This window comes from Anas platyrhynchos, chromosome 5, assembly GCF_047663525.1.
Source record: "Anas platyrhynchos isolate ZD024472 breed Pekin duck chromosome 5, IASCAAS_PekinDuck_T2T, whole genome shotgun sequence".
Lineage (NCBI taxonomy): Eukaryota > Metazoa > Chordata > Aves > Anseriformes > Anatidae > Anas > Anas platyrhynchos.
This window is the reverse complement of record NC_092591.1, coordinates 18557203-18569304: the sequence shown is the minus strand read 5'-3', so window position 1 is coordinate 18569304 and position 12102 is coordinate 18557203. Positions and strand designations below refer to the sequence as shown.

The following is a 12102-nucleotide window of genomic DNA, read 5'->3' as shown; positions in this document are numbered from 1 at the left end:
TTTTTAGATGGGAGCTCGATGGCATGAACGATATAAAACTATGGGCGGAATTACTCAGCGCTGTGTAGTAATGTCAAAAGTATACACGGCTGCTGCATAAGGCCAGATCTAGTGAGATAACACTGCTTTCCGATTGCGTCTTTGTGGTGGCAGATCAGGTCTTGAGTTAGTGACAGATGTCGCTCTGAAAGATGTCTGATAACAGACTTTTAACACGAGGTCTAATACTACATAGAACTAGGAACTCCTGGGTGAAAACTAGGATCCATATATGTGGATATGTGCATCCATATATATAAGTGCTATTTCAGTCCCCATAGTAGATTTTTTTTACACAGTGTGAAAGCAATTTATTACAAATCTATCCTTTCTTTGACTTGGATTCATAGTCCTTCATATTCTTGTTTCTCAAAATATTTTTATGGACAATCAGAAAGGATGCTGATTGTCTATAAACCATAAAATCAGATTAAATAGGATAAAAGATCTAAATTTCATTCAGGTTGCAGCAAGCAAACAAGAAATAATATAGATTAGCTCAAAATAGGAAATAACGTTTATTGGTTTAAATGGGAATCTATTGCTTGTGTGCATAGAAAGTTACACAAAGTATTTTGCAAGTGGACAGCTTGATGTCTAGTTTCACAGCCACACATCCATACAGACAGCAGGGATTAGCACAGGCAGAGATGTTAATTCCTTACCGTGTCAACCTAGAAATATTTAGGCCTGTGCAAAATTGGCAGGAAAGCCATTGAATTGCTTACACAGTTTATGAAAGAGGTGGCATGCATCGTATTTGCGAATAACATGTGAGATAGTTGTATCCATGCAATGTCTGTCCAGAATTAGTACAGAATAGGTGGGATATCTTATTTCTTGTACTGTTGTACTTCTTGCAGAATTTCTTGCTCACACCTGGGTTTGTCATTGTAAAGAACCAAAATTTTGTACTTGTTTTATATCGAGGACTATCTAGTGAGGCTGCTAAAGAAAAACAAAAATATTATAAGTTTATCACTAAAAATAAAAAATCATTATTATTATTTACTGTACTACTTAAGATCTGCATGTTAAAAGTTCAAACAAGTTTAAGACTTTTCTCCATAAAAAATATTGAAGAATTAACCCTGTTTCCCTTACTCTCGGTATAAACCTCCAAGTTATTTACTGTAGTAATTTTAGGAGTTAGTCAATGTAGTCACAGATTTGTAGTATGACCTCAAATAATCTGAATACTGTAGTTCTAAACAAGCATTGTTTTTCTAATCCAGTCTTCTGCATCAGGCTGTTTAACTCCCACAACCAGTGATTGGCACGTACCTGAACAGCAATGAAATCATTGCTTATTGCTAATCAGTCATGCACATTTCTGTCACTTTAATGTTATGGCGCTGGGAAAGTCATCATCATTGCTGTATGGGGGCTGCTGGTATGTTTAGGCAGTTTGTGCTGGCTTCAAAGATTCCAAAACACTGTAAAAACGCTTCATATACTTACGGACACCACCATTTGATTTAGATTTTTCCTGTATTACAGAAAATCCTTGTGCTAATCTGAATGCTCTTAACACACCTGTGCCTTCTGAGCTGCAGTTTTTGGTTTGTTTTCTTTCATTTTGTTTTCCCCTCTGTATTCCTTTATTTGCTATTCCAGCAAACAAATTCTTAGTTTGGTAATGCTATTTTGATTATTCAGAAACTGAAGTTGCCTTTGAGTAGCAAAGTAGAAAAATAATATTTATTCAAAGAAGGAAGAACATTTGGAAATTAAATTTGAACCATAACCATGTATTTTAACAGAAACTGGGTAATGTTAATCACTGTCCTTAACTTTTTTCCAAACTAAAATATCTGCTCAACAAATCACTTAAATGTATCCTTAATTTGACTCTTGGTCAAACAGTCTACCAAGTGATTTTTAGTCCCATGTTGACTAATCCCACCTTCATTCAGCAAATAATTTAAATGGCACTAGAATTTAAGTACCTGATCAGTCCCATTTCATTGCAGATTTCTTGCGTGATTCAAAAGAAATATGTGCTGAAATAAACAGGATTCAAATCATTAAACCTATGTGCTGTTTGGTCCAGACTGTACTCTGCAACATCCTCTGCAGCAGTGGATCAAGGTTTCCCTGATCTGCATTCTGCATGGGGCTGGCTGTGTCCTTTCAGTTAGAAATATGAGAAGGTGGAAAATGTAATGCTGATGGAAACATGGGGAGGATTCTATGTAGGCACAAATTAAAGTAACAGAAGAGATCTTTTCAATCTGTACAATACAAACTAAATAGTATAGTGTGTGTGTGTCTTTCTTTGTGTGTATATATAGATGGTGTCTGCTGGTTGGTTTGGCACTAAGTCTTGAAACATCTTCAAAATGCAGGTTTGTGGGACTATATAATGTTGAGTTTCTTGAAGCAGTAGAAGCCACTGCAAGTTCATCAAGCAGCCCTGAGTTTTGTGTAGCTCTCCTTGCTCAGGCCTAAGAGTTCTGGGCAAAGCTGTGGCCATGAGCTGGTGCTCTGCTCACCTGAGTCATGGTGCCATGCCCACAGGGACATCTGTACAATACACAGTAGTGTATGCTCCTGGATTACTCCGTGACATCTTGCACAAGTGCAACTATCCAGTGAATTTTTCTCATTAGTAACGTTTCAAGTCAGACCCAAGCAAATTCTGGTGGGATTAACTTAATGGAATTTGCTTGTGCCTGAAGTTTTTATCACAAAATGTGCTGCTGACAGACGCAGCCATTTGTTTGTGCTTTGGGAGTAAAAATAGAGGAGTAACTTTCATCCAAAACTTCATTTATTGGTCAAATGAAGCCTATAGTTAGGGAAATTGTAACATTTTTCAAGAATTACTTCATCAAATAACTAACTCTCGATTGGCCTATTTAAGTCTACTGTACACTGCTATTTCACTAGATTTCTTAAGCTAGTCAGAGGAGTTCTTGAAACTTAAATATAACTTTGGTTGAATAGTAGTTGTATTCTGCAGAAATGAAAACATTATTAGTCATAAAGGACTGAGAGACCTAACTCTTGCATATTAAGAGCAGATGTAAGGAAGAGCTTTTGTGTAATCCAGCATAGGCACTATTTATACACTTACTATCTAATTAATGGTTTAGAAGATTATGTGTAGTGCGCATGTCAGGGAATGATTCATTGTATTACTTTTATAATATTTTGCCTCTTATGCAAACGATCCCATGCAAAATTCAAATGGAACATTTGGGACTTTCAAAATTTCCAAATCTGGCTGTTGTATCTTTTGGGGACTTCATTCATCACGTTTTGCTTCCGAAAATTTAGAAGATGATGACTATATTTTCTCCTCTGGTTGGTATTCTCTCAAATCTTAATAAATCTTAAAGTTCTGTTAAAGGCAGCTTCACGTCTAAGACTTTGTACTCTCAAAACTGATGGGAGTTTTTCTGTTACTGAAGCCAGAAATGGGTTTAAGAGGCTTCTGTTTAGCTTTCATGAACATGCACACAAAAATACAAATGTCATTATGAAGTTCTCAGTTCTGCCCCATGTAATTTTTTTTCCAACAGAATGGAACCCTATCGGTATATTCAGTAACCTGCTCAATCTCAAGCTGTGTGTGAAGTTACCTCTCGTGACTGCATAGATACTGCAGAAAAGCAGCAGAGGCTTGCCATGTTTTTAGCTGTTTTCCTGAAAAAGGAGTCTGTGGGTGGGTCCCTGCTGTCTGCCAGCCTTTTCCTCTTTCCAGTCCTGAATCTGTTAGCCAGTTTCACCCGGCTGTGAGTAAGGAGTAGGAGACACAGTGGTATGAACCGCAGTGGTGGAGCAGGGCGGGGGGGAAAAAGAGAGAGAAAAAAAAAAAAAACACAACAACACATTAGCATATATTTTTAGAGAAAGGCATTCTGTTCTGTGGCAATTCCCAGATGAGCAACTAGTCAGCCAAGGATAAGCAACTCGGTAAGTTAAACTAGGCGACCAACTGTAACATATGTAATCAGACATAAACAGAGATAAACCAGCTGACAAATTATAACATGGACAGCACTTCAACAGCCACAGCTAAGTATGTAGGGGATGATAGGGTGACGGGGAAATGACTGCAGGTAAGGAAAATAAATAAAGGAAATTGAAGGGGGTTTACAGGGGAAGATATAAGCCACACTGATAGGAAATCAGGCCTTTTTATTTTTTTTTTTTCTAAATAATATAATTCTAATAGCATATCATTATTCTAATATTAAAGAAAAATAGAAGTTACTTTCTTATTTAAATAAATTTAAATCCAGTGTGGATTTTCCTAACAAGGTTAATCTCTTAACATAGATACAGCAGTGTTTGCTCTGTATGTTTGTGTTTTATTTGTATGCACAACAATTTCCTTAGCAAAAAGAGAAAATGGATACTTTGATTTAGAAATCCTCATAGTACCAAAAAGAGAGGAACCTATTTTTCAAGTCCTAATGTCATTCCTTTAAATGTGACCTTTTCAGAAGCATTAGTTTAGACAGTTGAAGGAGGTTTTATCATTACTCCTAACATATTTAGGAGTTCACACTTCTGTTCACTCCTCTGGGCGTGTACAGTGTTACTGCTGCAGTGTACTGTAAGCGTCTACAGAGTCAGAAGTGAATTTGTAGCAGGAATCACACTGAAAAGATCTCCAGACTAGTCAGAGAAAGGGCAATAGAGCATCCTTGACTTCTGTTAAATTCCCAGCACAAACCCCTCTGATTGGAGCTCCCGAATTACCCCCTTGGACAGAGATGTCTCCCTGCTCTTGATTTAGAGCATCAAGGGTTGGGAAGGAAGAGAAAAGGAGCTGGTGATGGAAGAGGTGGCACAACCCCTTTGGAAATCAATGTAGCAGCTGGAGTACTTGCAGAGCATTTGTCTGTTAGGGTTGAATGTCTTCACTGGCCTGTGGGAGATAAATCCCTGCATGTCATAAAAACACTGCAATTTTAATCTACCGATTTTAATACCACAGAGGCACTCCTGCAGCTCCAGCTGAGAGGCCACTCTCGGCTGGGAACGCCGGGATGCTGGGGCCCTGGAAAAATCCATCTCATGAAAGGGTTGGCGGCCATGGCCTAGTGCTTGGCAAGTTCCTCTGGGACAGCAGGGGAGACCGGACTTATAAATCCACCAAGGGCTAGGGGCTGTTTGAGCCTCAGCTGAGAGCTATAAGGAGCTCTGAGGAAAATGCAGTGCTCACTGCAGCTGAGTGGAGGTTTTGTGGCTTGTAGTGCTGCATTTAGGTGCTTGAACCCCGTATCTCACCTTAAGTATCTGTATTATTTATGGTTTATATTTGAAATAACAAGGCTTGGTTACAAGGGTAGCCTGACTGAAGTTTTTCAGTATTTTTGATTTGCGGTATCTGAAGTATAAATATAGCAAGTCTAATAGTCGTGTTTAAACTCCTTCCTATGAGAGCGTTATAATGAAAGCCTGGGCTTCTCTCCAGTACAAATTAATGTTCCAAATCTGAAATGGCTTTGTAGAAACATAACTTCCATGAATTCTGCCTATCTAGTAACAATTAGGAAACAAAGTAACAGAAACCACCACTGTCCATCCTTTTTAGGACTGTAAAATTATAAATAAAGATAGAATGCATATTAAATGAAAATATAATTTGGACAATATGTATCATCAGTCTCTTTAGAATAATGTAATTATTACTTATATTAGATACCAGCTGGAAAAAAAATATTCACAAAACTGTTTTGTTGTTTTGTTTTGTTTTTTTCCCTTCACTGTATAGTACCACACTTGCAGGGAAAGCCTACAAGAAAAGCAAATAGAAGCACTAACAAGGAATTAATTAGGACTTTATAATAAGGTCCTAATAATACTAAGGAACCAAACAAAAAACAACAATTTTTTACTATTTTTTTTTCTCTCTGTACTTAGGCAAACACACAGCATAAGAACCCTGGTGTTATATTCAGTTAAACCTATGAGGAAATGTATGTTTAGATGTGTGGTATATTGAAGGCACAAGTCCATTATACTTCTCAGTTTCTCAGGAATAAATCTCAGAAAATAATTTCTTGAACTGGAAATGATCTTAAAGAGTTTCCAGTCCAGTTCTGGAAATCTATTTACGTAGATTCCCACTTTGTGACTGGAAATTTTTTTATTATTATTATTTTAAGAAGTAGAAAATGTGCGTTTCAGTCAGGAAACTATTATTGCAAAAGCTGCTGTAGTACTTACTGCAAGTACTGGGTTCAGTTCTGCTAAACCTGCTGCAGACACTTCCCACAGAACTTATTATTTTAGAAATAAATTCCCTCAAAAGCAGTAGAAGAGTTTTCACTGAAAAAAATCTCACTTGCACAAATAGGTTTGGAAGAAAAGGAGGTGAAGTAGACAAAATGCATACTGCTTTCACTCTGTTCTTGGTCCAGGTCCTCATTATAATGTTTTGCTGTTATTTTATCAGGTTTATATTTGGTTACTATGCAATTTGCTGAAAATCCCACCTTCTCCTTCAAAATTCTCTTCTTTAAGCCTTCAGTTTAGGTTTAGTTGTTGCAATTGTGCAAATAACATTGAAAACACAAATTGAATCTAAACAAATACCTGCTCAAGTCAGCAGGCAGCCTGAAAATATATCGGTGAAACATTTGAATGCTGACACCTTCTACCTCACTTGGATTGTTTCAAACAAACACTGAAATGAAGCAAGTCTCCCCCATGTACCAAGTCCTCCAGTTTCTCCTCTGCCATTAGCAACTTATATTTTCAATGAGAATATATAAAAAGGTGTTTTGAGTTTCAGACCGCAGATTTAGGGTGTATCATGTCAGTGGGATATAATGTAGAAATGATAAATTTGATGAAATATCTACATGAAACAGCCTCGGCCCTAAGAAAACAAAGGCTTACGTAGTAATCTTCACTCCTTTTTCCAATAGCACTAAGCATTATTTCAGCAAAATTGTTATCTTTGTGGCCTTTGTGGTAAGTTGAGTACCAGTTTTGTGGAAACAGGTGGCTCAAAGAGAAGGGAGCCTCCAAAGCCCACACTGATGCAAAGGTTACAGAAATATCTCAGCGGCACAAGGGACAGAGTGTGGAACAAGGCCCACAGGATACCATGCAGGGACTGCAGGAAGCCTTTTTATCAAATTCAGCTGTTTATGGAAATGTTTTAAAGTGCAAGATTTGTCTGTTCTATTTGAAGCTTTAATAAAATATACGGTTTGCCAGACGAGAGGACCCAGAATCCAACTGGATATTTTCAAAAGTTGTTCAGTGTCGGTTGTTGCCCAGTAAGGCAGGGTACTAAACTGGAAGAAAACATCTGTTGTTACTGGTGCTAATGGCTGTCAGCGTGTCCAGGTGCAGCAGGGCTGTGAGCTGTGCCTTTCAGGGACACTTTTACTCCAGGACCTGCAATAAATGGGTCAGTGCCCAGCTAGTTCTTAGTGGGTTTCAGAGATACCTTTAAAAGGACCTCTTTACCAGTGGTGACTTGTTTCCTCTGGCTTTGAGACTTCTGCAAATTGGGGATTTGGGAGTGATCTCTGCTCTTCCCAAGCATCCATAATCAAAAAACGTGGAGGAATCTGTAGAATATTTCTCCCTTCTGACCCTTTCCAAGAGCTTTTCTTGCCTATGAAGTAATGATGGAGAATGGTGGGGGAGGAGAGAATTTTTGTTTTATATGCTTTCCCCCCAAGTCTGATACAGATTAATTGTAAAGGGCAAAAAGAGCAGATGCAATAGTTCTTTCAATATGGTTTATCCATGTGCCATCTGCTGGTGATGCAAAGCAAGTGAACGTTTCAGAATTGCCTGATTTTTCTTGTAGTGCTGAAGAGAAAGACCTCCAGCTGAAGACAATACAGGCAACAGCTTACTGAGCCCCTCCGATGATCTTCAGCTGAGGGCCAAGGCATTTAGCTTACCTGGAGAGAATCAACTGTAGTTATAAGAATGTCTCTGCACTTTTTTCAGATGCCCCTGCTTACCCCTCCATGTTTATTTCATATAAAAATTAGTTGGAGTTGGTTTTATAACTGTTTATCCAATAGTATTAGGTCTCCTTCTAGAATTATGATGTAGCTCTGAAATATGGAAAATTTAGGTTACTTTGAGCAACCGTGAATGAAAACCTTCATATTCTTTGATGTCCACTATAATGTAGAGTATTGGCTTATTTCTGGTTTACACATTTATTATTTTTTATCATTAGGATAAATCTTTATATATAAAAATGTTATATTTTAACAGTTTAGTTAACATTAGTCATCCCAAAGACTTACGTTCTTTAGAAATGAGGGTGTTGTAACTTCAGACATCATGATTTTCAGGATGGTTTCCCAGCTGCACTGTGTACCATTTCAGTAGTATTATGGTAGAGAAATACAATACTTAAACAAGGAAGCAAGCCATTAGTGACAAAGGTTTGCAATCATTACAGAGGCAATCATTCTAAATCTAATAAATTCTTGATGTATGTTTGGGATTTTATTGCTTTTTTTAAAAAATAGTATTGGTTGTCCTTAAGTATGTTCAAATTACAAATGGGGATGAGAAGGAATTGTGCCACAAGGGGCATTTAAAAGGAGCCATTGTAAGGGACAGAGAAGAGCAGGAATGTTGTCCTTTGGCTTTAAAGAAAAGGTCATGAAGAAAAAACAGTTGCAGGGTAGGGCTGAAAAAACCTATGGTAGTGCTTTTCCTTTCTGATCCCCTCACTATTGCTGGTCTGGCACCCTCCCAGCTATGAGGGATGGGGGAATAATTCTTGCAGACATGGCCCCTACCATGCAAAGCCTTAGAAGCCCCTGCTGTATAAAGGCAGTTTTTTCTAAGTGCAAAGTCCTCAGGCTAATTCAAAAATGCCTTGATATTTGTTGTGCCTCGTAAGAGTGGGGATCGAGCATATTGATCCATACTTAACGTTATTTCACAACAGAGTCCCAGTAAAATACTCTGCAAATTTCCACATATGCTAAGCATTTTCACTTTGTTTATTTTCTCAAGGTACTTTTTGTTGCTTTCCAAACAAATCCTAGTCCTAGGCCTTTGAGGGAATTATATAAATAAATAAATAAAACATTATTATATAAACATACTGTAAGTAAATGTTATGTAAATAAGTCACTGTTAAAGACACCATTTATTTTGACACAGTCTCTGCTAACAGTCCGGCACCGTGTTAACCATCACGTGCAACGTGCTGTTGCCCTTAAGGTGCAGAGCTGCAGAACGTAGTAATCGCATCTGCAGGTGTAACAGTACCATAATAGTTATTATATAATGGTAGGAAATTTGGAGGGGAGACAGATGTTGGACATGCAAAAGGTAAAACGCCAGGAGAAGTGGAATTAAGGCTTTTTGAGGCACATGTGGTGTAAGCATCGGTCTGTCCTTTGGTGTTAGTTGCACTGGTCAGTTTGTAAGAGTGTGCCTTTGCCGAGCCAGCTGGAGGCTGCAGTGAAGAGATCCCCCACACTTTTTGGGTGGGTGCAAGCTGCTGCTTCATGTGAGGAAGGGCACTCGGGGCTTTGCCTCCAGCAGTGGGAGGCTGAGGGTGGCCAGCGAGCGGAGCGCCGTGGTGCCTCCCCTTCCCAGCATGTGCAGATGTGGCAGCTGCAGCCTACCAAATCAACAGAGGAGAAGTAGGAAGGGAAGGGAAAGATCATCATCATAGTAATGTATTTGTTGGAATTGCTCGTACAGTTCTACAGTTGGTTTTATGCATGTGTGGTATATTTATTCTCTTAAAGAAATCTTGCTTTGCTTGATATTTTGAGCATGGCTTTGAACACTGTAAAGGAATGCTTTGCGTGTGCTAGTATTTGAAATAATAATATACCCCCTGTTAAAATTTGTTCCAATAATGCTGTAGATTCTTAATAAAATTGGCTGTGGATTGGTAAATCAAAGGTCACATCACAGACAGTAGTTGTGAGCCTGATAGTACCACGCTTTTTTCCAGGAAGGAGATAGGGCTTTTAGCTCACATCTTTCATTTCTCAGAACAACGAGATGTTTGGGTTTAGTCAGCTTCTGCACTAGTCTGCAGTTACAACTCTGCAAACTTACAGAAGATCAAATGGCAAGTGAAATTATTCTTAAATTAACAACAATAGTTTTTTAAGATTGTGTGTTCTCACTGGTAGGATGATTTCTCAAACAAGCATAATTTATTTCTTTCGATCTATTAAACTCTTATTTTAGTATGGTTCTAACAATCATTTCCTACACACAGAATATTTTTCACGTTAGTCATTTGATGTCATGATAAAATTCCATCAGTAAACCTTTAAAATAAATTGGAGTTTAGCATAGGTACAATAATTTGACCGTGTCTCTGTGCAGTTTAATGAGCATCATAAAGTTCAGATTAATCTAGTGATCTCTTCTGCTGTTTAAGCCCCTGAACTAATAAAAGTACTACCATCATCTGTTACATTTAGATTTAGTTGCTTAACTATAAACTGTTGTGTTTTAGTAGTAGTATAACATTAAATAGCACTTTTCCTCTATGAAAAATGTACACTACAATCATTGAAGAGTTCTTTGGAGAAACATATATTTATATATGTTTATATATGTTTATATATATTTATATATGTTTAGATGTAGAGCTTAGGGATATGGTTTAGTGGGGACTGTTAGTGTTAGGTCAGAGGTTGGACTCAATGATCTTGAGGTCTCTCCCAACCTAGAAATTCTGTGAGATATATTATTATTATTATTTGCTTTATCTTGTCTTTCAAAATATGTATTTTCTCTGTTCTGTTTGACGTTTCGTTAAAGTGGATGAATACCCAGCTGTGGTTATTCCCAGATGTGGTCCAGCAAGTCCATTTAAAGGACAGTTAAGTACTAAGAGTAATGGTGAGTATCACACTTGATTTCACTAGAAAGTTGGTATGGTTCCTTCTATGTGAATTAATTGTTTTCATTATTAAAATATTTATATAATAAAAATCTTTGCGTTGTTCTATATTGGTGAAGTTTAATAGTATGCATTTAGTATGCATTACTGAAAATAGTTCTGGGGAGTGAGTTTTGCCTTGACTGTTATGCTAGCTAACAACTGTTAGCAAGGTATCTATATATATGTGGAAAGAGATGTTTTATCTATATTAGCTGGAATATGTGATTTTCTGCTTTAAGAAACCCTTGAAGTTAAAGCTATTCCTCTACAGTCAGTAGTTGAAATAGGCAAGTATATGGCTCTGTGCCTTGGTGCCACCTCCAACACTTCTTTCAGAAGAATATAGAATGGAGAAACAAGAAGTTTCCATGCTGACATTTTCATAGTCCAACTTCAGCTACGTCTGTAACTATTTTTTGAGCTAATGTAATGGTTCAGTGGGGATTAAAAATAAATAAATAAATAAAAGTAGATAAAATTATACCACGTGATAGTAGCTGAAATAAAAAGAAAAATTATTTCCATTGAGCAAAGAAGCACATGTTAATTCTAAGTTTGTGGTTTCCTTGGAGTTAGATAGTGAGATTGCACAAGGCAGAAGCTATGTATCCCAGAAACAAAACCAGATTTAAACTGGTGCCACAGGTTTGAAATCGTGCATTTTTGCACACGTGAAAATGTTTCAGAGGCACGATGTTGGAACTGGGTCTTATGAAAGCAGAGTTTTATCTTAGTACTTGTTATATTTACTGCTGGCAGGATGTTAAGAGCAAAACCATTTTCAGGTTCTTTTGGCTTTCATTTTTCTATTAGTGACTGACATCTGTATAGCTATTATTTGGACATAGTGAATTTTAGGTTTGAATTGCAGTTAATAGCTGTTTAAAATTTTAGTATTGTGCCTTTATAATGTTCAAATATTTTTTGATCTTACAGCTTTCTGTATTGATTCCACACGAAGTCTTACTAACCAGTACCTGATCAGAGATCACATGATGTTTCATTATAACAGAATCCTTTCAGCCAAAGGTAAAAATGTGCATATAGGAATGAACTTTGTACTCCTAGGTTTAGCTTTTTTTTTTTTTTTTTTTCAGAATAGGCACGTACCAAGAGGGAGTGAATTGGATTGTTAGAAGCCTGATTTTCTTCCTGTTTCATGCTTGGACCAATGTCAGCAAGGAGATACA

The 12102-nt window shown here is 37.4% G+C and overlaps 1 protein-coding gene across 6 annotated transcripts in view; it reads left to right on the top strand.

The window, feature by feature from the left end:
• Positions 1–12102, top strand: part of SPATA7 (spermatogenesis associated 7) — a 43853-nt gene that overhangs the window by 702 nt on the left and 31049 nt on the right. For all 6 annotated transcript variants that reach the window (XM_072038379.1, XM_072038378.1, XM_072038381.1 and 3 more), the window contains exons 2-3: positions 10789–10869; positions 11849–11941. Coding sequence is in view for 2 of the 6 variants with exons in the window: in XM_072038377.1 (XP_071894478.1) it covers positions 10789–10869; positions 11849–11941 (174 nt within the window). In the remaining 4 variants the exon portion in view is untranslated. The remainder of the gene's footprint in view (positions 1–10788; positions 10870–11848; positions 11942–12102) is intronic.